Here is a 23539-nt window from a genome sequence, read left to right on the forward strand (position 1 = left end):
AAAGATGGAACTAGTCTCGGATTTTAAATTGAGGAAGTTTTAGTTAAGCCAGATCAATTGGAAGTATAGCGAAGGCCTCTATATATCAACTATAGTTTACTTAATAATTATTCTACGGCTAAAGCAAAAATGTAACTAGAAAATAAGCTCATAATCACGAGTGTATGTTAAGCCTCTCCATATCGCGGATTTCCATGATGTCTGTTTTTAGTCTCTGCTTTACGATCTCTCTCCAAATGGCCTCTCGATCCCGGTTATCCGTCACACCCATCCGCTGCAGCGACGAGTCCGTGATGCGCAGCAGAGCCCTACCCGTAATGTCGTGCTGGAAAAACAACATAATCAGTAGGCTGTTGTTTTGTAGGGTTTTTTGAATTTGTGTTTTTCCAATTGTAAATTGTGGCACCGGAGATGACGGAACAGCTCCAAAGCAGAGGCAATCCTAACCAACGGTGAGTAAGGCGAGGGGGATTCCAGGAGAAGCTCCACTCACCTGGGCAAAGAGCTGCTCGTACTGGGTGTACTCGCCGCAATGGCGGCGGTACCACTTCAGCACGTCGCTTACTGTCCACAGGTACACAGCCTTAGGTCGCGTGGTCTTTGTCCGTGTTTTATTTTGCGTAGAATTGCTCGTTTCCTCGCCCATTGCGAATTCTTCAAATGTTTGGAATTTTCAACAAAAACAAACCAGACTCGATAGGTCGATAGGATCTAGGGGTGGAAGAGATAGCTTATCGATACGCCAGTCAAAAGCCGTGACTTGTAGTTACTTTGCAATCAAAGGCTTGTAAAAATCAAGCATTTACTAAAATAATTAGTTGTTTTTTAAGCCGAGCATTTCCACAAAACTGTAAAATTGTAAGTTTGCAAGTTACGATTAAGCACGTTGCGCCTTAATCGATATATTGATATCCGTCGTTATCGATGCCCGCTCTGGCACACCTATCGAAGGCGCACCAGCTCTAATCGTGACTGGCGCTTAATAACAACGACCGAAAGGTGAAAAAGTCAGCAAAAAACACGTAAATACGCAATTATTACAACTCAAACCCCATCGAAAACAAAGAGAAAATTCAAATACGGCTAGTGGTTCAGTCGAAACACGCATAGATAATTGATTGGTAGACGCAACTCCCTGGCAAGTTCGTTTGTTGACCGCCCCACATCCGCATCCAAATTCCAAGACCCAAGATGGCCGGAGCTACACTTTTCGAGCGTGCCCAGGCTTTGTCCAGCGTGAATCGCGAAGAGAAGGACAGCTCGTTGCTGAACAAGATCGTGCGCGACCAGGAGGGCGCCGAGAACGATGAGGAGCGCATCCGCATCAAGGAGCAGGGCATCCTACAGCAGGGCGAGCTCTACAAGCAGGAGGGCAAGGCCAAAGAGCTGGCCGATCTCATCAAGGTGACGCGTCCGTTCCTGAGCTCGATCAGCAAGGCCAAGGCGGCCAAGCTGGTGCGTTCGCTGGTGGACATGTTCCTTGACATGGACGCAGGCACCGGCATCGAGGTGAGTACTGAACTCGCTCCCTGAAAGAATTACACTAAATCGTAATTTCTTTGTTTGTGCCGTAGGTTCAACTGTGTAAAGACTGCATTGAGTGGGCCAAGCAGGAGAAGCGCACCTTCCTCCGCCAATCCCTGGAGGCTCGTCTGATTGCCTTATATTTCGACACGGCTTTGTATACAGAGGCTCTGTCCCTCGGCTCACAGCTGTTGCGAGAACTGAAGAAGTTGGACGACAAGAATCTGCTGGTGGAGGTCCAGCTGCTCGAGAGCAAAACCTACCATGCACTGAGCAACCTGCCCAAGGCTAGGGCCGCCCTCACATCGGCCAGGACTACGGCCAATGCCATCTACTGTCCGCCCAAGGTCCAGGGTGCTCTTGATCTGCAGTCGGGCATCCTGCATGCGGCGGATGAGCGCGATTTCAAGACAGCCTTCTCCTACTTTTACGAGGCCTTTGAAGGCTTCGATAGCGTGGACAGTGTCAAGGCCCTGACCTCGCTGAAATACATGTTGCTGTGCAAGATCATGCTGGGACAGTCGGACGATGTGAACCAGATTGTCAGCGGAAAGCTGGTAAGCTAGGCACTACAACCAAGTTGGAGGATCTCATTTTAATCCGTTATATCTTTTCTTACAGGCCATAACCTACTCAGGCCGCGATGTGGATGCCATGAAATCGGTGGCAGAGGCCTCACACAAACGCTCTTTGGCTGACTTCCAGGCTGCGCTCAAGGAGTACAAAAAAGAACTGGCCGAGGATGTGATTGTTCAGGCGCATTTGGGCACGTTATACGATACCATGCTCGAGCAGAACTTGTGCCGCATCATCGAGCCCTACTCCCGTGTGCAGGTTAGTCGGCAACAATTATTTTTTTTCACGCAATGCCATTAAACCTCTGCTTACCGTAGGTCGCCCATGTGGCCGAGAGCATTCACTTGCCCATGCCGCAGGTGGAAAAGAAACTGTCGCAAATGATCCTGGATAAGAAGTTCAGCGGCATTTTGGATCAGGGCGAGGGTGTCCTGATTGTGTTTGAGGAGACGCCCGTGGATAAGACGTATGAGCGAGTGCTGGAAACTATCCAGAGCATGGGCAAGGTGGTGGACACCCTCTATCAGAAGGCCAAGAAGCTATCGTAAGCGGAGCGCAGGAAGCACTTCAATTCACACATGATATCCGCATAATTAGCAGACTTTCTTAGTTTTCTTTTGTATTTTCCAACAACAACAACAACACCACCACTCTAAAGCCGAGTCCAAGCCAAAACAAGTTTTAGGTTTCTGCGAAAACTGAATTAAACCGATATTGGCAACAGCAGAACAGCAGCAGCAACAGCCACAACAAAAAACAAAAACTGAAACAATTGTAAAACAAAATCCATTAACTAACATAAGCAAAATTATTAATCATTGAGTGGGATCGAATTGTTTACGCAAGTGCGATATAATAAGCAAAAATATTCAATTAACAACATAATAAAATGAAAACAAAAAACAGAAACCCGTAAACAAAGGAGTATAAGTAAAATTCTGGTCTTTTTGGAATCCCACAACTCAAAAGGCAGCAAACGCTTCTTCATTTTTCGATTTTTAGTTTTATTAATAAATTATTATAAGTAAACAAGGAGGCTCTCCTTAACCGAAGTGATGGGACAGTCCCAGGCCGGCGCCAAAGTTGGTCCTCTGGTTGGCGAAGGGTCCACTGGTCCATTTGTTGGCCGATCCCGTCAGATCCAGGCGAGTGGCACGATCAGCCGATGACCAAAGGTTGGCACGGGCGTCAGCACCCAGTTGCTGGCCGATTCCAGGGAAATTGCTGTGTGTTATGCTAGCACCGTGTCCATTGATGTGGGAGTAGTCCAGGCCAGCTCCGTTGCGCTGGAACTCAAAGCCATTGGCCAGTTTGTTTTGCGAGGCAAAGACCTTGGCGTCCAGATTGTGTCTGCCATTGTTGAAGAGGTTGGCATGGGCCTCCTGCTGGAAAACATCCTTTACTCCGGGAGTGTGGGTTTTGGTCAAGGAGGCACCATGGCCATGGCTGCAAAGGATACAAAATTGATGGTTAATAAAGTGCTGAATAATAATGTTTGGTAAAACATATAGTGACGAAAATACTCACTTATTATAGGCCAAGGTTCCACCGGAGGTGACTGGACCCGATTGGGTGTTTCCAGCAGCGAAGAGCTGACCTACGACATTGTGGTTTGGGTTGCCAATTCCCTTGGTAAGATCCAAGCGAGCATCAGCACCTCCTGCGGGATTCGAGCTCAAGGAGCCGCCGAGCACTTGGCGGCGTACACGAATGGGACGTGGTGGTGGCGTCCGAGGGGGATAATACACCAATGTCTGAGCATGAACTCTTTGCGGAACTGCCTCTACAATGGCGATGAGAGCCACAACGGCCAAGATTAGGATGGTTGCCTTCTGCATGTTGCTGGTTGGGATTGCTGGAGCTGACTGATGTCCCAAGGTCGCTAGCGATGTGCTTTTATACCCTGTTTTCTGGGGAAGAACTCTTCTGGTGATTCACAAGATTCATCTCATCGCTGTCTTCGCTTGGCTGCCTTATCAGCTAGGAAATCCCCGCTCAAGTTCGGTGGGTGATTTACTTTTGTTTGTTGGTCGAGGGAATTAACCTTTTCACCTTCTATTTCTTATAATCTTTCTTCTCTTGATGGATTTTGTTTTGATTTAGTGCAGTTGCTATTTAATACCTAATTTTATTACGCAGAAAAAATGATGTTTCACATTTCGTATATTTGAAGAAGTAAAGCTTATTTGAAGCACCTATATAAATGTAAAAGGAAAATTACTTGTGTTTTCTATGATGACGTATTATATTTATTAAATAATTTAATGTTGGGTTCCTTCTTCCCGCTGATAATTAATAAAGTACTCATACAAATGTTTAAAAAAATATATTAAACGCTGAGGAGAGTAAGCATGTATTGTATTCTAATAAAAGAGATTTCTCTTTTCTCAGTTTAAATTTTAATTTTCTAAATCAAGCAAACACGACTCTATCTTTCTCTTTACAAATATATATACATACTTTTTTATAGTTGTTTGGACATAGACTAAATAGGAAAAGGAAGCTAACTTCGACCCGACGAAATTGATCAAATCTAAGTCAAACAAGCATTAATTTTAGTTCGGAATACGGCTCTGTGGCGGTTTTTATTAGGTTAACAATCCAGCAGATGGAATTTAAAATTAATCATATCATTATAGGATCGTAAATGACTTATTAACTGCTGACTTAAGCTATAATAATGGAAAGGTATTAAAAGTATTCCACAAAATTTAACTTAAGAATAAATTCAAAATACTTACAGGTTTTTGAGTTTAATTAAAGGAAAAAATTAAACTATATCACGTTGTCTAATTATGATTATTTATTTATTAAATATAATTTGACCTGGTAAAAGTTCTGTCTATATAATTTCCCTGCTTAAATTCCCGAATAACCCCTTACAATCCCAAATTGTATATAGAAATATATATAGATTATGTTTCCAATTAAATATTTAATTTATAATTCATTTAAATAAATTACATTTAAAATAAATATGGCAGGATCTGGATTAACCGAAATGGTGAGACAACCCCAAGCCAGCTCCGAAATCAGTTCTCTGGTTGGCGAAGGGTCCACTGGTCCATTTGTTGGCCGATCCCGTCAGATCCAGGCGAGTGGCACGATCAGCCGATGACCAAAGGTTGGCACGGGCGTCAGCACCCAGTTGCTGGCCGATTCCAGGGAAATTGCTGTGTGTTATGCTAGCACCGTGTCCATTGATGTGGGAGTAGTCCAGGCCAGCTCCGTTGCGCTGGAACTCAAAGCCATTGGCCAGTTTGTTTTGCGAGGCAAAGACCTTGGCGTCCAGATTGTGTCTGCCATTGTTGAAGAGGTTGGCATGGGCCTCCTGCTGGAAAACATCCTTTACACCGGGGGTGTGGGTTTTGGTCAAGGAAGCACCATGGCCATTGCTGCAATGGAGAACGGTGTTTATTTAGGATTCTAAACTATTAATCTCTGGTTTACTCACTTATTATAGGCCAAGGTTCCACCGGAGGTCACTGGGCCCGATTGCGTGTTTCCCGCAGCGAAGACCTGACCTATGACATTGTGGTTGGGATTGCCAATTCCCTTGGTGAGATCCAAACGAGCATCAGCACCGCCAGCGGGATTCGAGGTCAAGGAGCCGCCCAGCACTTGGCGGCGGAAGCGAATGGGACGTGATGTTGGCAAGGGATGCCATCCATGGCCCCCAGGAGCTGCTTCTGCAATGGCGGAGAGTGCCACAATGGCCAGGACTGCTAAGGTGCTTGTCTTCTGCATGTTGCTGGTTGGGATTGCTGGAGCTGATTGATGTCCCAATGAGGCCAATCAATCGCTTTTATACCGCATTCGAGCGGCTTGAGAGCTCTTCTGGTGATTCACAAGATTAATCCGAAACGGAATTCGGGATTGTCTGTCTTATCTGCTAGAAATTCCCCGCTCAAGTTTTGGTGGGTGATTTACTTGGGCTTTCTGTTGTTCGCGTGCTCAAGCGATGTGACCCCTTGGCCTCCCTCTTTTTGCGCCCCATTGACGCCACTTGTTGATCCTTTGTGCAAATTTCAACCCCGCCCCAGGATTTGGCTGGCATCATCAAGTGGCTCCTTTGTGGCCTGTGACGGAGGAGCGCTTCGTCATCTTGCGCAGGACAGCATTTGACAGTTATAAGCGATTCGCTATCATATTCCCCATCACTTGATGTCAGGCTTTATCAATATACGTAAACGAATCGAGGGGGAAGTAGCCTGATATCCTGGTGGGTGGTGGAAGCGGTTAATGAGCGGAAGAGAGAGCCGCAGGACTTGAGTGAAGTTACAGCCAAATTCTAATTGAATTTTCTGCGCAGGAGCAGTCAAAAAGGATTTAAGCCGAGAGAGAATAAGAGAGAGAGGAAAGCCGGAAACTTTAACTCGATGTGTCAACGGAAAGTTTGCACTGAAAATAAGGAATTCAATTTTAAAATAATATAACAAATTAATAATAAAATAATAATAAAAATATTAAAAATTTTTTAGTTATGTAGAGTCTTATTTTCTGTCTAAACAATTAATATTAACAAAAATTCAATACTGTTTCCCTTTGTAAAAAAATAGCCACCAAAAAACTACAAACTTTTCCCGCTTTGTGAGACTAATGATTTTTATATATTAACCCAAAGTTTATAATTTCCCAATTCAAGTAAAGCAACAAAATAAATACTAATTAATAACAGAAATTGAGAATTAGCAAAGTTGGATAGCCATTCATCATGATATTCAGCCATCTGGCCAATGAAATTTATTACCTTGAAACCAGTTTGTGAATCACACGGGTCACCAGATGTATTTCTCTCTCAAACGTGACTTTTTATGGTTTCTGTTGGAATCAGTAATATATTCTTATCAGCTCTATAGTTGAGCATCTCTTGGCAACAGCAGATAATAGAGAGGAACCCCCTTTAGAATTTTATGTAAACTGCGAAAAATAAATTTGCTTAGGAAATACAAGTTTATGATTGTCATTACAGCTTCATATATTTTCTTGTTTTTATTTTTAGTGATAAGAAAAGTAAAACACTTTGTATTTACTGATTGTGCTTAATTACTATAGAGGCTTGACCAAATCTCAGATTGATCTTCTGTGGGAAGCACTGCTAGTTTAATAAAATCCCCTAAGAACTTGTTTATGCCTATAAGTAAATTACAAATTTTATTTTTTTGTTTGGATTTTTGTCTTTTTTATTTATTCTATGCAACTGATCGACCATATGTATTTCCCACACAACACAAATTTATATTAAGCTTGATAACATTTTTATTGTTTTTCATGGGTATTATATTTTATTTGGAAATATACTTTTAAAATTAGTTATTAAAAAACATTATTATGTAGGCATTTATTAATTGTTGCAAAACAGTGAGAGATATGATTTAAAAGTTCTTTTGAAGGTAAACGAAAATATTTTCATAGGCTGCTGTTATTAATTTCTTTTTATTCCCAAAGTGTTTCCAGATCCTTAAGCGGGTAGAATGGGAGGAGGCCTAATGGCGGCGGCAGCTTGGACCAATCCCAGATGATCATCGATGGCCAGGGCTTCGCGTCTCACCCGAATGGGACGAGGAGTGGAGGTGGGCCTGGGGCTGTATGGTTTTGGCTTGCCGGGAGTGGCCATGGCCAAGGCGAATACACAGGCCAGCAGGAGGAAAACGATGGTGAACTTCATTTTGCTTTGAGTAAACAAATCGAAATGATCTGCTCTCTATTGGAAAAGCTCTGCTTTATATAGGAACCGGCGGCTCCTATTCGCTTCGAATTGGTTTTGAGGTGCGGTCATGTCTTGGCGGTTGCTGGTGGTTCCCCATCGGGGGGACTTTTCATTTTGTTTGTCAACGAATGTGGGTCTCCTAAGGTGAACGACACTGCAATTTGCGTATTTTATTGGAAAATGTTAGCAGTGACAAGTGCCATAAAGTCGTAATTGGCTGTAATCACTTTTCGTTTAGCGATTTGAATTATGAAAAGATCCCCTTTAGTATTTTTATTATATTTATTTATTTATTTGATTTCTTTATTGGGATTTAGTTATTATTTAAGGCTTGGGAAATATTTAAAGTAGCTTTTTAAAAATGTAATATTTATTACTTGTAATTTATATTGGACATCCGGTAATGTTTAAAATAAATTTTGTTTGCCGCCAAACATGTCACTTTCACTTGCACTCTCTCCCCCTTGTGGTCTCACTCGAAGCCTCTCTTTCGCTCTCTTTGAAGTCCTGCTGTCAGCCGTCAAATCTCATTAGGCTTGGATACACACACCCTCTCGCACAACCTCTACCCGCCACAAGCCCACACACACACACAGACACAGTCGCGACAAAACGCGCTAGAGCGAGCTTTTCCGTCCGCTTTTGAGCGCAACATTTTCTTTTCGGGGCTCTTTTGGAAAATTCTTGGGCAGCTTGCCAAACGCTCGTATAGAGGCCAGGCGCGAGGAAAACTCTGCTTATCGATTACGCACGTAACACATTTTCCAGCGGCCGAAAAACCACACAAATTTTCCTCAAAATTTAAATTTCTGGTGTGTAAATCAAATAAATATTTGCGAAATTAATGATAATTTACGTTTGGTTAAAGTGCGAGAAGTTTACATAATAAAAGGGAATGCAAAGCAGAGGTTTTGCACCTCAAGACCCTTTGACAGTGGCCTTCAAGAAGTGTGCGAAAATTGTCTATATATAGTGAGACTGATACATACCACCTTAGCTTTTGTGGGCACGTGTGTGCCATTAAAATGGAATAACTATAAAGACTTTGTGTAAAGAAAGCAACTTAGTTGTTTTCTACAACCTAAATATTGTGTAATTGTGGAAAGTGTTCCTAAAAATATGATATTCATATAAGCTTATAGTTGAAAATATGTAATTGTGGGTTTAAGACATTTTGTTTTAATCTTTTCTCTTCCAAAAAGTAACATCTTTATTTATTTACTTTTTTACTTCTTAAATTTCTATTTAGTTTTTATTTATTACCAACAACAAGTCTGCTCTATATACAGACAGTAACCCACATATACACACACACACACACACGCCTGCCCCTTTACCTACATTTATTATGTGCCAACGGTGCGTATGTGTAATGCCATAGAAATTACTCACGCTCAAAGCTCAGCAGCTAATGCAATCCACTCAACTCGCTTGAGCTCACTCAAAAAATACAAAAGAGTGAATGGGCTCAGAGCTTGTTTGTTTTGTCTCTCTGGCCCAGTCTCGGGATTTACTTGACTCGCCAAGGGAAAATTATAAAAAATATTTGAATGCTCACTCAAAAGTATTCAAAAGCAACTGGGGAAATGTCAAGCGAAAGCAGTTGACATTTGTAATTGTTCAAGTTCCTCAGTGAGCGTGGGCACTGATGCGTACTTGGCAACTGGATTACTCTTTTACTATTAATAGTTTTGGGACTTAATAACATTTTAGTAGTCCGTTTTTGTTACCAGGACTAAGAATATTTTGATTATACATTTTTGGTTTGGGTTTAGTTTCTAATCAGTTTTAAGCACATTTGGGTTTAGAAGTTCTTGGGGAAAACTCCTTTTGTTATTAAGACTTAATCACAATAGATTCATTTAGGTTTAGTACAATATACAGTCTATATAAACCTTTTAACTGGCTTATATTGTTATACCCTTGCAGGGTATTATAATTTCAGTCAGAAGTTTGCAACGCAGTGAAGGAGACGTTTCCGACCCTATAAAGTATATATATTCTTGATCAGCATCAACAGGAGAATCTTTCTAGACATGTCCGGAAGAAATCGATTTTTTGGCCATTTTTGCAAAATTTTATAAGGGGTTACATCATTAAAATTTTTGATTTTGATAAAAAATTGAATTTTCAAAATTTTTAAATGAAGTATGTAGATTTATTAACTGTAGAAAATCTTGCACAGAACAGTTTTCCGATTTAAAATTAATGCTCTTTTGGCCGAGTTATGATATCTTTAATTTAAAAAAAATCAAGAAGTTTTTTAATATAAAAAATCCGATTTTATAATACAAAATAATATTTTTCCAAGTCAAGGAATCATTTCCGACCCCATAAACCATATATATTCTTGATCAGCATTAACATGCGAATCTTTCTAGACATGTCCGAAAGAAATCGATTTTTTTGCCATTTTTGCGAAATTTCATAAGGGGCAACATCATTAAAATTCTCAAAAATTAAAAAAAAAAATTTGATTTTCTGAAAATTGAAATTAGGTAAGCAGTTTTTTTAGGATAATGAAAACTAACACAAAACTGCTTTCCGAATCGAAATTAATGCATTTTTGGCTTAGTTATGATATATTTTAATTGTTACCTGCAAGGGTATACAAACTTTGGCTGGCCAAAGTTAGCTTTCTTTCTTGTTTTTAATTGTATTTATTTTTTAAACTAACATATTCTACTTGCAATATTTTTAATTTTAACTGAGATAAGATATATATAAAAGACTATACTCTGTGTCTGTTAGGGAAGAGTTTATCCCAGTTTGTTTTTGCAGAATGACAAACGCACTTCCATTACCATCTCCATCCCCAATGTGTCTTCTTCAGAACAATGAGATGTTGATGCCAAATTGTGTCTTTTGTATTCCACAGCTGCCGAATGATAATGGAGATGATAATGAGGCTGTAACTGGGCCACAAGAGCAGACCGAAGGAAGTGTCAGTCAAGAGCGGAAATAAGGCAGCTAGAGAGAAACGGGGGATTCCCAGGAGGAGGAGGAGGAGAAGGACACCAACCAGCAGACACCATCCGAGTTCAAGGAACTAACAAACAATGAATCCCTACACAGCGGGCGGGGGAGGAGCAGGAGGCGCCAATCCCTTTGGAGCACCAGCCACGGGAGCAGGCTATGGACAGCAGGGTTACGGCTATGAGCAGCAGGCAACAGGTGGTTATGACCAGGGCATGAACTATGGCGATCAGCATCAACAGCAGGCAGCTGGATACGGTCCACCCGGGGCCAGACCACGCGTAGATGTGGAGGCCAGTGGCGAAGTGGATCCCAATTTGTGAGTCCCAGACATCCAGGGATATATATTGGCCTCAAACTAATTAATTATATTTTCCCGACAGATATCCGGAGGCTAAGGACTCAACGCACAAAGTACGCGGCCACTCGGACATCCTGGAGATGTTCTTTGGGGCGAGCACGGAACGCGAGCTGATTCCCGTTAAGAGCTTTTACTTCTTCTTCTACGCCGCCTTCGGTTCTCTGTTTCCGCTGATGGGAGTATACTTCAAGCAGATGGGCATGAATCCAGGCCAGTGCGGCATCCTGGTGGGCATGCGTCCCTTCGTCGAGTTCCTCTCGGCCCCCTTTTGGGGCTCCTATGCTGATCGCTGTCGGCAGGGCAAGCGGCTGCTGCTGGGCTCCCTGGCCTGCTGGGTCCTCTTCACCATCCCACTGAGCTTCATCCGGCCGGAGGCCATCAATTGTATCGAGCGGCGTAATGCCACGGACTTTGTGCTGACCTACACCCGCACCAAGCGAGATCTATCTTCTATGTACGAGCCGGAGCCGGAGCGAATGGATCAGCTGATGGGCACAATGCCGGCGGAAGAGGCTCTTGAGGAAGCGGAGGCTGCTCATAGTCGGCACAAGAGATCGCTGCTGCTGCCCAGGATCGATGCGGGCATTTCGCCAGTGCACATTAACTTTGTGAGCAACTACGACGACAAATACCACAGGGACTACGTGACGCCCATCTTCAGCTCAATGGTCTACAGGACACCGGTAAGTTGGATTATTTGGGAAAAATTATGAATGAAAAGCATTTCATCTAGGATTCAATGATTATTGTTTAAATATATTTAGAGGTTTATTTTCTTATGAATTTATTAAATAAAATTGATCTCGAAGTAAAGTCTTTTTCAAATTGAATGTTCACTTTACAAAAATAATTTTATATTTTTTATAATGAGAAAAGATTTTACAACAAGATTTTAATATTATAAAAGTGGTTAGCCTTTAGTTTTTTAGGGGAATCATTTTATATATCTTTAAACAATACTTTTGAAGAGCAATTTTCTTAAATATTTTAGTTTTGACAACTGATTCTGGTTTATATTGAATCGTTTTTCCATTAATCACTACATAAAGCTTGCATGGAAGGTCTAATTAATATTTGATATACTTTCAGGTTTCTTTAATTTTATTAACAGATTTATGATTAGTTAAACTTTTTAAAAGAAATATTAATTATTTGTATTAACAACTAAATTTGAGAAGCAAGATATAAAATAGAATTTGAACTGAAACAATTTTAGTCGTAGCCTGAGATTAAAATAAAAATAAATAGAAATCTCTAAGTAACCAAAATAAAACTAAACTTAAATCCCCCTTAATAAACCCTCATATATATAATTATTCCTATACTAATAATTCTTCTTTTATCCCAAAAACAGGACATCCAAAAGGCCTTCTTCCTGCTGCTGCTGGTGATCCTGATCGGCGAATTCTTCAGCGCTCCGGCAATCACTTTGGCCGACTCTGCGGTGATAACCCTGCTGGGGGAGGATGCGGACAAGTACGGACATCAGCGGATGTTTGGCTCCCTGGGCTGGGGCATCTCCATGTTCCTGGTGGGCATTGCTCTGGATCACTCCACCTCGTTCTCAAACCATCCTTGCGGGGCGCAGAACAAGGAGAAGAACTACAACATCTGCTTTTCCATTTTCTCCGTGCTTATGACCTGTGCGATTATATCCGCCTCAAAGATCACCTTCAAGTACGATCCCATCGATGAGCAGCAGGCGGCCCAACAGGCGGCGGCACAGTTCGTGGATCCTGGAAAGAGGGCCGAGGACGAGTCGATGAACCAACTGGCCGCCCAGCTGAATCTGCCATCGCTGGCAGTGGGTAGCGGCAGTGCCGCCTCGGGTGCCTGTGCCGGTGGCGTGAGTAGCTTCCTGGCCGCCGGCCATCAGCCGCAGCCCCACATTGGCGCCGAGTCCAAGGTGTTTGCGCAGACGGCGAAAGAGTTGCCCGAATGGATGACCGTGCTGACCCATTTCAAGGACCTGAAGACCGCCTCCTTTCTGTTTGTGGCCTGGTTCATGGGCTTCGGCATCGGGCTGATCTTCACCTTTCTGTTCTGGCATCTGCAGGACTATGGCGGCACTCCCACGCTCTTTGGCGTGGCCTCCGTGATCAACCATGTGTCCGAGATCTTTGCCTACTTCTTCAGCTTCCGTCTGATCACCCAGATCGGCCATGTCAAGGTCCTGTGTCTGGGCCTAATTGGCAATGTCCTGCGCTTCCTTTATATCTCTTATCTGACCAATCCGTGGATGGTGCTGCCCTTCGAACTGATGCAGGGCATCACCCATGCGGCCGTGTGGGCAGCCTCCTGCTCCTACATTGCCCACAACACGCCCAAGCATCTGAGGGCCTCGGCCCAGGGCGTACTCCAGGGCATCCACCATGGATTGGGACGCGGCTGCGGCGCCATAATCGGTGGCATGTTCGTCACCTACTACGGTACTACTGCTACCTTCCGCTGGTACGGCATCGCCTGCCTCTTTGTCCTCGGCTTCTTCATCTTTGTCAACTTTTATCGCAAGGAGCAAGGCTTCATCTCGGAGATTCCGGTCACCGAGGATCCGCATCAGGTGGGAGAGAAGGAATAATAATAATTTCAATAATTTAATACAACATCTCATAATTACAGGTGGCCGAGGAGACCTCGCACTTGGCTCCGCATGGCGTTCCCAGCAATCCCATTCCCCGGGCTCTGTCCAACTCGCGCCTGAACGAAATGAATCCGAATGGAGGACCCTATGGCACATACCAGACCACTGGCGGCAACCTGGATATTCCCGGCGCTAACCAGCACAATCCGTTTGCCCAGTAAGCTGTCACGGATCCTCTCAAGAAATCGGTCAGACAGGCCATCATCTCGTTACTCACAAAACTAACAAAAGAAATGAAAATGAAAAACTAAAACGAACAAAGTATAACCGCAAACATATCTTGGACATTGGCCTGCAATATGAATTGCATAACTGCATTGCTTTAATTTGATTTGTTGATCTACACATATAGCATATAGCATATACATATACACATATAATATATTTTATATAGGACATGCAACATGCCACATGCCACATTCAACATAGCCAGCATAAAGATTCCATATGATTTAGATTGATTTTACATGTATTAGAGAGAAGGAGGAAATCGAAACGAATTTTCACATAGCAGCTTAGCAATAAACATAGTGCAATATAGATATGTACATGTATATATATATATATATATTGTGCGGATCTATAATATTTATAGGCCTTTTTATAGATTTGTTGCAAGGCATTATTCTAAGTTCTCAAGCCCACTTTTGGGCGCTCACCAAGCCAGATCGATCACACATACGCCCGGGTAGCCCCCGAAAATCACAAAAACATAAAGTACCTATACTAAAACAAAATACGCAGAGATTGAAATCATTAAACAAAAAATATAAATAAAAAAAACATGTGAATACGGAGCGCCTTTCAAGGCTATAAGACATTGGGAAGCAGCGAAAGCTGCTTCGTTTAGCCGCTGTTGATTATGAATATAATGTTCACCAAACTAATTTAGATTATCCTTTGTCTTATGGGCTTGAAACGCACCGTATGTGAAGAAGTTTAGGGGAAAATTAATATTCTTGGTTTCAAATACTTTCCAAATTCAAGAATGTCCGTTTTCCTTTAGAATGTTCAGTAGAAAGTTGATTTAATTTACCTTTAAGAAACGTTATTTACGAATATTAATTCCCAAAAATGTTCTATGCAATATTATGATGAAGAAATAAAATCAAGCAAGTTAAAGGAATATTATAAAATATAAATGTAGTTGCATTGACAAAAAAAGAAGACATTTAGATAAAAATAATACAATAAACTAGCAACTGAAGATAAGAAGAGAAAACAAGTAAAAACCAAAGGATAAACAAATGTTGTAACGAATGATATTATGGAAATCCGCCTCATTGCAATCAAGTGTTGAATATTTTAATTTTTACACAAATATACGAGTACTAAACATACATATTTTGAAATACCTAAAGAGAAACCTATAACATAGAGAAGTATATATAGTATATGGAAGAAGACGCACCAAACGGAAAAATATGGAAAAGCAAACTACACTAAACTGTATCTGTACCTAAGAGATATTTTTCCTGATTTCAGCTCGACGATAATGTAAGCTAATCTCTCGCTCGATATACATAAAATACATTGAATGAAGGAAGCATTAAAGTATAAATACTATATATTGTTGATAGCAAATTTGATTGGCATTGGATATTTTCTTGTAACGATACGCTAGTTCTCGTGTACAGCACCGTACTTATATATATATATATTATATTTGTGGAGATTTTTCGGATAGACTAACCTTAGTATTATGCATTCTGTACAACTGCACTCACAGTTATGTTTGTTGAGCCGATATTAAATGAAACTCTCTCTCTCTATATAAACATATATATATTTAAATGGAATATAGATACTCGTATAGGGTATACACACTTATATATGAATGTACAAGTATTATACACAATGCGCATACATATGATACAAAAGGATACAATACCCGATACCCCAATACCCCTAAAACCATATAAAACAAGAACAAGAAACCCTGAATGGCAAGTGAACGCAAGAAATCATGTAATTATGTATGTTTAATAAAACGTTTAACTACCGAGTGAAGTCTAAAGACAAAGGCACAACTTATTTCGCCAACCACCTGTGTTTGTTCTTCGTCTCTGGGCATTAACCTATAAAAATCGGACCACCTCGTGCCTTCTGTGGGAGTGAGTAAAATGCGTCTTCTGCTGGCGATCGTTGGCTGCCTGTTCTGCGCGCTTTTCGGCCAGACCAGTGGTACCCCTGAGTGCAGGCCACCACTTGTAATACTGCCTAAACCAGATATTAATTCCAGACGAGCTCGTCCAGTCATTAGACCTCTTCCCAGGCCACCGCCACCGAAGGTTGTACGACCTCCTGTAAAGCCTCCTATCAAAAGACCACCCATTGTGCCCCCTAGGATTACAAGAAGACCAATAACACCTCCTAGGATCACCAGAAGACCTCCAATTCCACCTCCTAGGATCACCAGAAGACCTCCAATACAACCTCCTAGGATCACCAGAAGACCACCAATTCCACCAGTCACCAGGAAGCCTACAAGGCCACCAGTCACCCAAAGAGCCACCGCCAAAGCAACAACTCGCAAGTTTTTGATTTGGTCAAAGAGTCCCACAAGGCGCGTACCCACAAGACCAAATATAAGACCAACTTTATGGACTAGACCGAATATAAGACCCACAAGACCCCCAGTGCGTCCTCCCTCGCCCACAGTTCGACCCACTGTACCCAGGGTCCGCCCTACTTTATGGACGAGACCTCCTGTTAGAGTTACAGTAAGACCCACCAATAGAGCTCCTGTGACAAGACCTCCTGTAAGACCAACCAATCGGGCCACACTTTGGACCAGAAATCCCATGGGAACCACTCGACCACCTAGACCCACAATGAAGCCTTCGAGACCGACTCTTTGGACAAGATCACCCACTCGAAGTACACAACAAACAACTAGACATTTGACCTTTATCTTTGAGGGCTCTTCAGCTGCTCCAGTAACCCCTATGGATGTCACTGAAGATCCCCAAATAACGCGAACGACAAAGAGTCTAATTTTTATATTTCCAAGGGACACCACGGCCATGGCAAGAGGTCCGAATTGGAGAGTCCATCCCACAGGTCGTCCGCGAAGGGTTACTATGGTATCCTAAAATAGCAGGATGAATTTAAATAAAAACTAAAAAAAGATATAAACTTATTTTTTGAGTAGTAGTTGGATAACACATGCCTTAGTTTATGGCTTTATACACTGAATATTCCCTGCATTCACGCGATTTTAAATTCTTTATAACTCACAGCCAGCGAAATGACTGTAAAGTTTGCAGTTAATTTTCGTTTAAAGGTAAACTGCAAAGGTGAAATAAATTAAATAAAACAAGTCTGGCACAAGCAACGACTTTGAGGTACCCTAAAAAGTGATCATTCCAGCCAGGTGAACACTTTATTATTTGATAATTAAGATATTAGGCGAAGCAATGATCGTTATATTTGATACTAGTTAATACCTCTTTTTAAGCCTTAAGTTAATTCTACGAATCATTCTGCCCGAGCTTACTCAAGCTGAAAAAGAGTCGTGAAATAAACTCATTACTTAAAACTGAGTTTTATGCACAGCAAATTTGGTGGACTTTGGCTTTAACGACGCCCCATCTCCCTGACAAATGGCTCCAAAGTGCCAACATGCCCGTCTTAAAGTCCCTTGCCCGTGGATGATGCTGATGGGATGTGAGGATGGGCGGGCAAAAAGTAGTTTGCGGCATACCGGAAACACTTCAAGTTTGCTGAGCTCATTCGTCTCTGCGATTTGTTGGCATTTCAACGGGGCTGACGTGCTGGCTGCCAGTGGGCGTTGGGCGTTGGGCGTTGCGAGGGGGTGGCGTTGTGGAGGAGGCGTGGTGCAGTGCCTGCTCATGCAATGATAAATGAAGTTTTAGTGGCTTTTGACCCATTTAATAAATTGTTAAAGTTGAAAAATGCACAAGAATATTGTAAACTTGTTTGGCTTTCCTTAATTTTCTCTCTCGCTTTCTCACTCGTTATTTAATTTTTCTCTAGAAGAGGGTATAGATCATATAAGGATATATATAAATTAATTGTATAAATAATTTGTGGATAGTTAGGAAGATAATGTCTTATAATTATAAAGCCGAGTTTGTATATTATTATTCTTAAATTGAATTGAACAGTGATGTTATGACCCATAACAAGGCACAGTTATTACGAAATTATTATGTAAATGCAATTATTATTTAAAGTACTAAATATCAGTGTATAAGAAATTCTCCTTTCCTTGGTCATCTACCCTTACTTGCTCTTTATTTTCTACCTATTTTGTTGCTGTTGTTGCCACATTCTGAATTAGGGTTAATTTAAAAGTTGCCATTGCAACACTGACCCATGGGTGAGCAAAGTTGCAGCCGTAGTCGTAGTCGCAGTTGCTGGCATGTTGAAAACTTTGCCGCTCACTTTTCACTGCCCCACTTCACAAGTTCTGTTGAATTTTAAATAATTCTGTTAAATTGCATAACGTGACCGACCAGATGTCCGAGAACTTTGGACTTTCTGCTTATTAAGTTAGCAGGAGCAGCAGCGGCGGCGGCGACGACAGTTTTCAGTTAACGTGATTATGTGCCATTAAAAAATTGTTTATTGCCTACAAACTAGGAAGGAGCCGAGCAGAAATTCCACTCAAATATCCATGACAATAAATAAGGGGAAAGGATGTGGAGATTGAGGGGATTTCGCTGAATCCTCTCCAGCCATAATAAGCAGCATAAAAAGTCCTGGCAAGGGTCTATTAGAGCGAGGACTAAGCAGCTTGCTCTGTCCTTTTCCTCTTAGCCTTCCTCCACTCCAAAAAAAAAAAGCAAAACTGAAAACATAGTATCCTTGTGGAATCCTTTGCCCCTTCCCTGTCAAACGTATATATCCTTGGCTATATAAACAATTTTCCTTTATGCAAAAATAACAAGCAACAAGAATGCATTTTTGCATAAGAAAGCCCCGGCTGAAGTTGAAGTATGAAGGCAGGACGCAAATCCTCGAAGGCTCCACGAAAGAGTCAGGCCAAAATGCAATCCGAGCTTTGTGTTGCAATGAACAATCGCAATGCCAGGCTGCCTTTTGATTGGGGGATTACCGGGGATGCTCCATGGACTCCAGGGGAGGTTATTAAAAGGCATCAGGATGATATAAAGGCATGCGAATCCATGTAGCAAATGTAACAGATGTTCAGTGACCCATTTGGAGACTCCTTTACTCTTTTGTCCCCTGAAATCCCATAATCCAAAGTGCCGAAATAAATTCTCTAACTCATTGGGCAAATGGGAACCTATGAAAAAGGCTGAAACAGGGAAGAGTATCTTAGGGCAATGAATAAGCTTTTGGAAATATATTTTAAATAGCCATACAAGTTTAAATGATTTAAATATAATTTTAGAAAATAAATTGTACTTTTGGCAACCACATTTTGAACCTTGAGCTTGACTACAACATTTTATTTCCCATTTTGGGACCCTGAAAAACAATCATAATTTTAAAAGTTTCCACTGTAGTTTAATTCTATAGCATAGCTTATGTTAAAGGCAACATTTGCAAGCGGACCACAAAGAAGAAGCTGCGGGAAAACTCCAACTGCAGGGTGAAAAATGGAAGAAAAGCTGGAGAAAAGTGGAAAGCAAGAGCAGAAAGCAAAGTCGAAGACATTCAGCCGCAAGAAGTTGTCGTCGTCGGGAAAAGTTGTGGGTGGGTGGAAGGCTGGTAAAAACTGCTGAGCATAAATAAGACATTTGCGTGTGTAAGGACCAACAACAGCGGGAGGACAACAAATGCAGCTAAGCAACAACAATGGCTTCAAATAACTCCAACACGCAACATTGAAATGCGGCTACTAGGAATGGGAGCCAGGAGCAAGGAGCAGGACGCTGACTCCAGCTCTCCAGTTCTTCGGGTTTTGCAATAATTTTCAAACTGCTTTCGCCCGGAGAATCTCCAAAGTCGCAAAAAGTAAATGTAATGCAAAATGCAAAGTCATCGCTCGCCGCTGTCCTCGAGTGGCTGCTACCACCCACTATTTCCATACCTCCCCCCAGGACAACACAACCCACACATCCCTTTCTCCCAATCAGCTTTTACCCCTTAACCATCCTTAGGGGGCACCGGAAAATATAATATTTTTGTGGACTTAAAAAATTTCACAAAAATTAAATACTTTTATATAAGATTTTACATTAATTCTAAAGTATTCTGGTTACGTTTTAAGTCTTATTTAATTTTGTATGTATTTTATTTTATTTTTTTGTCCAAAATTCGTTTGCTTTTTTCCCTCGGTGTGCAACCAATTGTTGTGATTTCTTTTCTGTCCTGCGACTCGTGCACATGCATTTATTTAAATTTCTTTGTCCTCGTGTCTAGGCGAGTCCTTCTACGCCCCCGCCGCCTCCCTCGTCGCCACCTTCCACCTCCCACCCCCTCATTTTGCCAATGTATTCATTGTCTGTGAAATTGTTGTGTGTTTCCATGCCGTCGCATAATGTCTCTCTTTGCTCTCTACGTGCTCCTCATTCCGGCTTTTCCACCATTTTCTACCAGTTTTCCACCTCCTCTTCATGTCACTGTGTTTTCCAACCCCTTCTGGGAGGTGCAATCCTTGTAGCGACTGCAGTTTGCGGTTTTTAACTTGTGACAGTTTTAAGTGGCTGCCGTTTGTCTCCGTGGCCAGATTCATTCACATTCAGATTCAGGCTCACATGTGCACAACACAACACCCATATACACACTCTTAGGGGGGTGTGTGTGCAGGGATTTGGCAAAATTCTCATTCGGTACTTATGCATAAATCGTTGGCCATAATGATGCTAAGTAAGCAGTTGCAATTTTCCATTTCCCCGGCTGGAATAAGCTCTATTTTAGCTCGATTAAAGAAATCTGTGATCTTAGAAATAACTTGGTGGCTTTTGTGAGGTTTTTCTAGATTTCTGGTTTGGGAAATTGTAAAAATTAAGGTTTTAGGTACTTAAGAATCACAGAATTTCATAAAAAATAGCTTCAATACTTGTTTTTTATGACTTAAATGTTAGGGAATGTGTTTGAAACGATTTCCTTTTAAAAACTTGACTTTTTCAAGCCGTTTTCAACCTTTTTATTTAAAATAAAATCCCCTTTTCCACTTCTCCTTAAATCTATAAAATTTTAAATTCTTCTTAAAGCCCAAAAACCACTTTTACTTGCCGTTCCTTGAATAGGCCCATAGGCGTTGGCTTGACAAAGCCAACTTACTGCCATAGTTTCCGCCCATCTCTTTCACTATTTCTTCCGCTTCCCTGGCATTTGGTTTTCAATCACGCCGCTTCTATGCATTTTCCAGGTCGGAAAGGGGTTAACCCTCTTAATACCTGTAGGACCTGAACTCTTCCTCCTCCATTGTCAATATGCGGCCTTTTGCTGCCACGCCCCGCACAGTACACGGTGCCGCCCCTTCATCACAGCCACGCACTTAGGCCTTTGGGTGGCATCATAATCCATAGCATAGTTTCCTGTTTCTGGCGCTGCCAACAACCTTTGGCTTTTGTTGTTACTCGGCCCGAGACCAGGACAAAAGGAAAACAATTTTCATGCGTGCATGGTAAAAATCAAAAGAAAGGGGACACTACAGCAGCACTTGCAGACACTCAAAAAAAAGAAAACAAAAATACCATTTGAGATACAGAAGAAAATATTTTACGATTTTTAGTAGGATAAACTAAGGTTTTATTAAAATATAAATGATTTTTCTGGTCAGATTCAAAATAAAAATGTAATTATTTATAAGGTTTATATAAACAATTGATCATTTTAACTAATTTTAAATTTAAAAATAATTTTCAAAATTGCATATAAACTAATTTCTTAAGTGCAAAACACACACCTGACACGACAGGCACAACAATGCCTATTTTACTGAGATAAGAATGGAGAAATGGCACGGCAGCCTCGGCATCAGCAGCTCTTCAAAGCAATTTCCAAGTGGCCCGTGCTCAGACCTCAGATAGAAGTATGCCATGGGTATGGGTATGGACACTCCTGTCTCCTGTAGGTCCCAGGATAACGTAACCCTGTCAGTTGAGGCCGCTGGTTTGGATCTGAGCCGAAAAACCGGCGACTCACTTCACTCATCGCGTAAGTGGCTGTTGTGAACTTTGCTCGCCAATACCCTTTGAAGGGTTATCGTCTTTCGCAGGAGTTTACAATTTGAATTCCAGGTTGCCAAAAATGTTTATTATATTTTAAATCTTGGTATTAAATTCTTAACATTTTTAACCCTAGACGGTCATGCTTCGTCGATTCGACGACGCAAAATCACAAAAGATCGAAAAATGGAAAAAAGGTCGTTTTTTATTTTTAGTTTTTAAGTACCTATATTCTTAATATGAGAATGAATTATTATTTCTAATTTTGAACAGTTAAAATGTTGAATTAAACGATGTAAAATTTTTTTTTACAATATTTGTTTGTTTTTTAACAATTATACTTATTTTAAAATTGGCGTCGTCGATTCGACGAAGCATAACCTGAACGTAGGAAAAATAAGCATGACCGTCTAGGGTTAAAAAGAAACCAAGAGATTTTTAATCTGAATTTAACTATAAACATAAGTATAATAGAAGTTATTAAGGGAAGGGAATGAAATTTCCAAAAAAGATTTGAAGAATCTGATTTGTAAAATAAATATATATAAATTTAAAAAAATTCTTTACCTTATTAAATTAGGTCGCTTAATAGGCTTTAAAATTGGATAAAAATATATAGAGACTTCCCCTAGAATACAATTTTTTCTTAAGAATTTTACCATAAAAAACTTGACATAATTTCATTTTGTAAGGATATCCCTTATTCGACTTGAATCCTGTTCAAACACCATCACCCGACGGTTGTTGTTTGCTTGTTGTCAGAAGCAGATATCATCACGGTTTTGCGGCGGTTCGAGGAAACCGTTTTTTGATGGTCTCCTTTCTGGTGGCATCCCCAGAAATTACGTATACGCAGCGCAAGACATATTAGCCGTCATATTTTGGTCAACCGCCCAAGCCCCTTTCCCCCCCAAAAGAAAGGGGACAAAGTGGGCGCGGTCGAAGCAATTAACGCATGCAAAGGCAACTGGCAATTTCTGCGAGAGCTCGTTAAGCGTTTAAGCAAAAATGCCAATAGCACGCTAATTAGTAGGAAAAAGGCCGAAGGATCAGAGGAGTGGTAGGGGAAGTGGAAATGGAATAAAGTTGCCGCCGCTCCTGGCACTTGGCATTTGCCACTTGGCAAACCTTGGTCCAGTTTTGTTTTTTCCCCAGACTTTTCTCTTCTGTGTTTCCCGAGGAAGCTGCTGCTATTGCTGCTGCTGCTGCTGGCCCACCTGGGCAAATACTTGTCGAAACTTTTATAATTATGTTCGGGCAATGGCAAAAGTTTTTGCCAATGTCTCGGACTGCGAGGAGATGTCTGCTCATTTCTGGGCGAGTTTAGCCGCAGTGAAAGTTGGCTTTGCCTTCACTCGATCCGGTCCCTCTGCTCCCCAGCTGTTTACCCAGCATTCTTTCTACAATTTCCTTATTTTTCGTATTTTATTCCTTTTAGTTTTCACTTCAAGTACCGAAAGTGGGCGGGGCAACAAGTTAATTATGCGCCTCTTTGACACTCTTCGACTGGGAGTTCTCCTTCGAGTCGGTTCGTGTTGGTGTGTGCACTTCCGGTTTGTGTGACGGCACTTCCGACGCTGCGATGCTGCTGTTGGAAAAAACGAGAGGAAATTAAAAATGTCGCTGGCCCAGGCCTCGTT

The 23539-nt window shown here is 41.5% G+C and overlaps 7 protein-coding genes and 1 long non-coding RNA gene across 10 annotated transcripts; 4 read left to right on the forward strand and 4 right to left on the reverse strand.

Moving 5' to 3' along the window:
• Positions 1-16: 16 nt before the first annotated feature.
• On the reverse strand, positions 17-709 carry ave (Protein aveugle). The gene is made up of 2 exons (XM_017169191.3): positions 494-709; positions 17-325 (listed from the first exon to the last, which is right to left on the reverse strand). Exons 1-2 carry the CDS (start codon positions 644-646, stop codon positions 155-157), a joined length of 324 nt encoding a protein of 107 aa, XP_017024680.1. The 5' UTR covers positions 647-709; the 3' UTR covers positions 17-154.
• Positions 335-3036, forward strand: Rpn6 (regulatory particle non-ATPase 6). 3 transcript variants are annotated; one of them, XM_041776842.2, is made up of 5 exons: positions 335-452; positions 1185-1509; positions 1575-2081; positions 2146-2358; positions 2418-3036. In XM_041776842.2, exons 1-5 carry the CDS (start codon positions 412-414, stop codon positions 2646-2648), a joined length of 1317 nt encoding a protein of 438 aa, XP_041632776.1. In that variant the 5' UTR covers positions 335-411; the 3' UTR covers positions 2649-3036. The 3 variants fall into 3 exon arrangements, with proteins under 3 accessions (XP_041632776.1, XP_017024677.1, XP_070139916.1); XM_017169188.3 differs by having other exon boundaries at positions 341-452; positions 1067-1509; XM_070283815.1 differs by having other exon boundaries at positions 376-452; positions 1096-1509.
• A 44-nt stretch (positions 3037-3080) lies between these two features.
• Positions 3081-3981, reverse strand: LOC108076378 (attacin-A). The gene is made up of 2 exons (XM_017169189.3): positions 3628-3981; positions 3081-3546 (listed from the first exon to the last, which is right to left on the reverse strand). Exons 1-2 carry the CDS (start codon positions 3936-3938, stop codon positions 3144-3146), a joined length of 714 nt encoding a protein of 237 aa, XP_017024678.1. The 5' UTR covers positions 3939-3981; the 3' UTR covers positions 3081-3143.
• A 522-nt stretch (positions 3982-4503) lies between these two features.
• On the forward strand, positions 4504-4935 carry LOC138928149 (uncharacterized). Its single transcript, XR_011444627.1, has 2 exons — positions 4504-4788; positions 4844-4935. It is a non-coding gene; the product is annotated as an uncharacterized lncRNA (long non-coding RNA).
• Positions 4936-5015: 80 nt separating this feature from the next.
• On the reverse strand, positions 5016-5886 carry LOC138927849 (attacin-A). Its single transcript, XM_017169190.3, has 2 exons — positions 5555-5886; positions 5016-5495 (listed from the first exon to the last, which is right to left on the reverse strand). The coding sequence occupies exons 1-2, from the start codon at positions 5845-5847 to the stop codon at positions 5093-5095; spliced, it is 696 nt and encodes a 231-aa protein (XP_017024679.2). The 5' UTR covers positions 5848-5886; the 3' UTR covers positions 5016-5092.
• A 1449-nt stretch (positions 5887-7335) lies between these two features.
• On the reverse strand, positions 7336-7811 carry Dro (Drosocin). The gene has a single exon (XM_017168968.3). The coding sequence runs from the start codon at positions 7766-7768 to the stop codon at positions 7562-7564; it is 207 nt and encodes a 68-aa protein (XP_017024457.1). The 5' UTR covers positions 7769-7811; the 3' UTR covers positions 7336-7561.
• Positions 7812-8508: 697 nt separating this feature from the next.
• On the forward strand, positions 8509-15823 carry jef (major facilitator superfamily domain-containing protein 6 jef). Its single transcript, XM_017169389.3, has 5 exons — positions 8509-8622; positions 10689-11105; positions 11170-11830; positions 12502-13707; positions 13767-15823. Exons 2-5 carry the CDS (start codon positions 10870-10872, stop codon positions 13947-13949), a joined length of 2286 nt encoding a protein of 761 aa, XP_017024878.1. The 5' UTR covers positions 8509-8622; positions 10689-10869; the 3' UTR covers positions 13950-15823.
• Positions 15824-15911: 88 nt separating this feature from the next.
• Positions 15912-16883, forward strand: LOC108076152 (uncharacterized). The gene has a single exon (XM_017168877.1). It carries the CDS (start codon positions 15912-15914, stop codon positions 16881-16883), a length of 972 nt encoding a protein of 323 aa, XP_017024366.1.
• Positions 16884-23539: the final 6656 nt, after the last annotated feature.

Source organism: Drosophila kikkawai, chromosome 2R (genome assembly GCF_030179895.1).
Source record: "Drosophila kikkawai strain 14028-0561.14 chromosome 2R, DkikHiC1v2, whole genome shotgun sequence".
NCBI lineage: Eukaryota > Metazoa > Arthropoda > Insecta > Diptera > Drosophilidae > Drosophila > Drosophila kikkawai.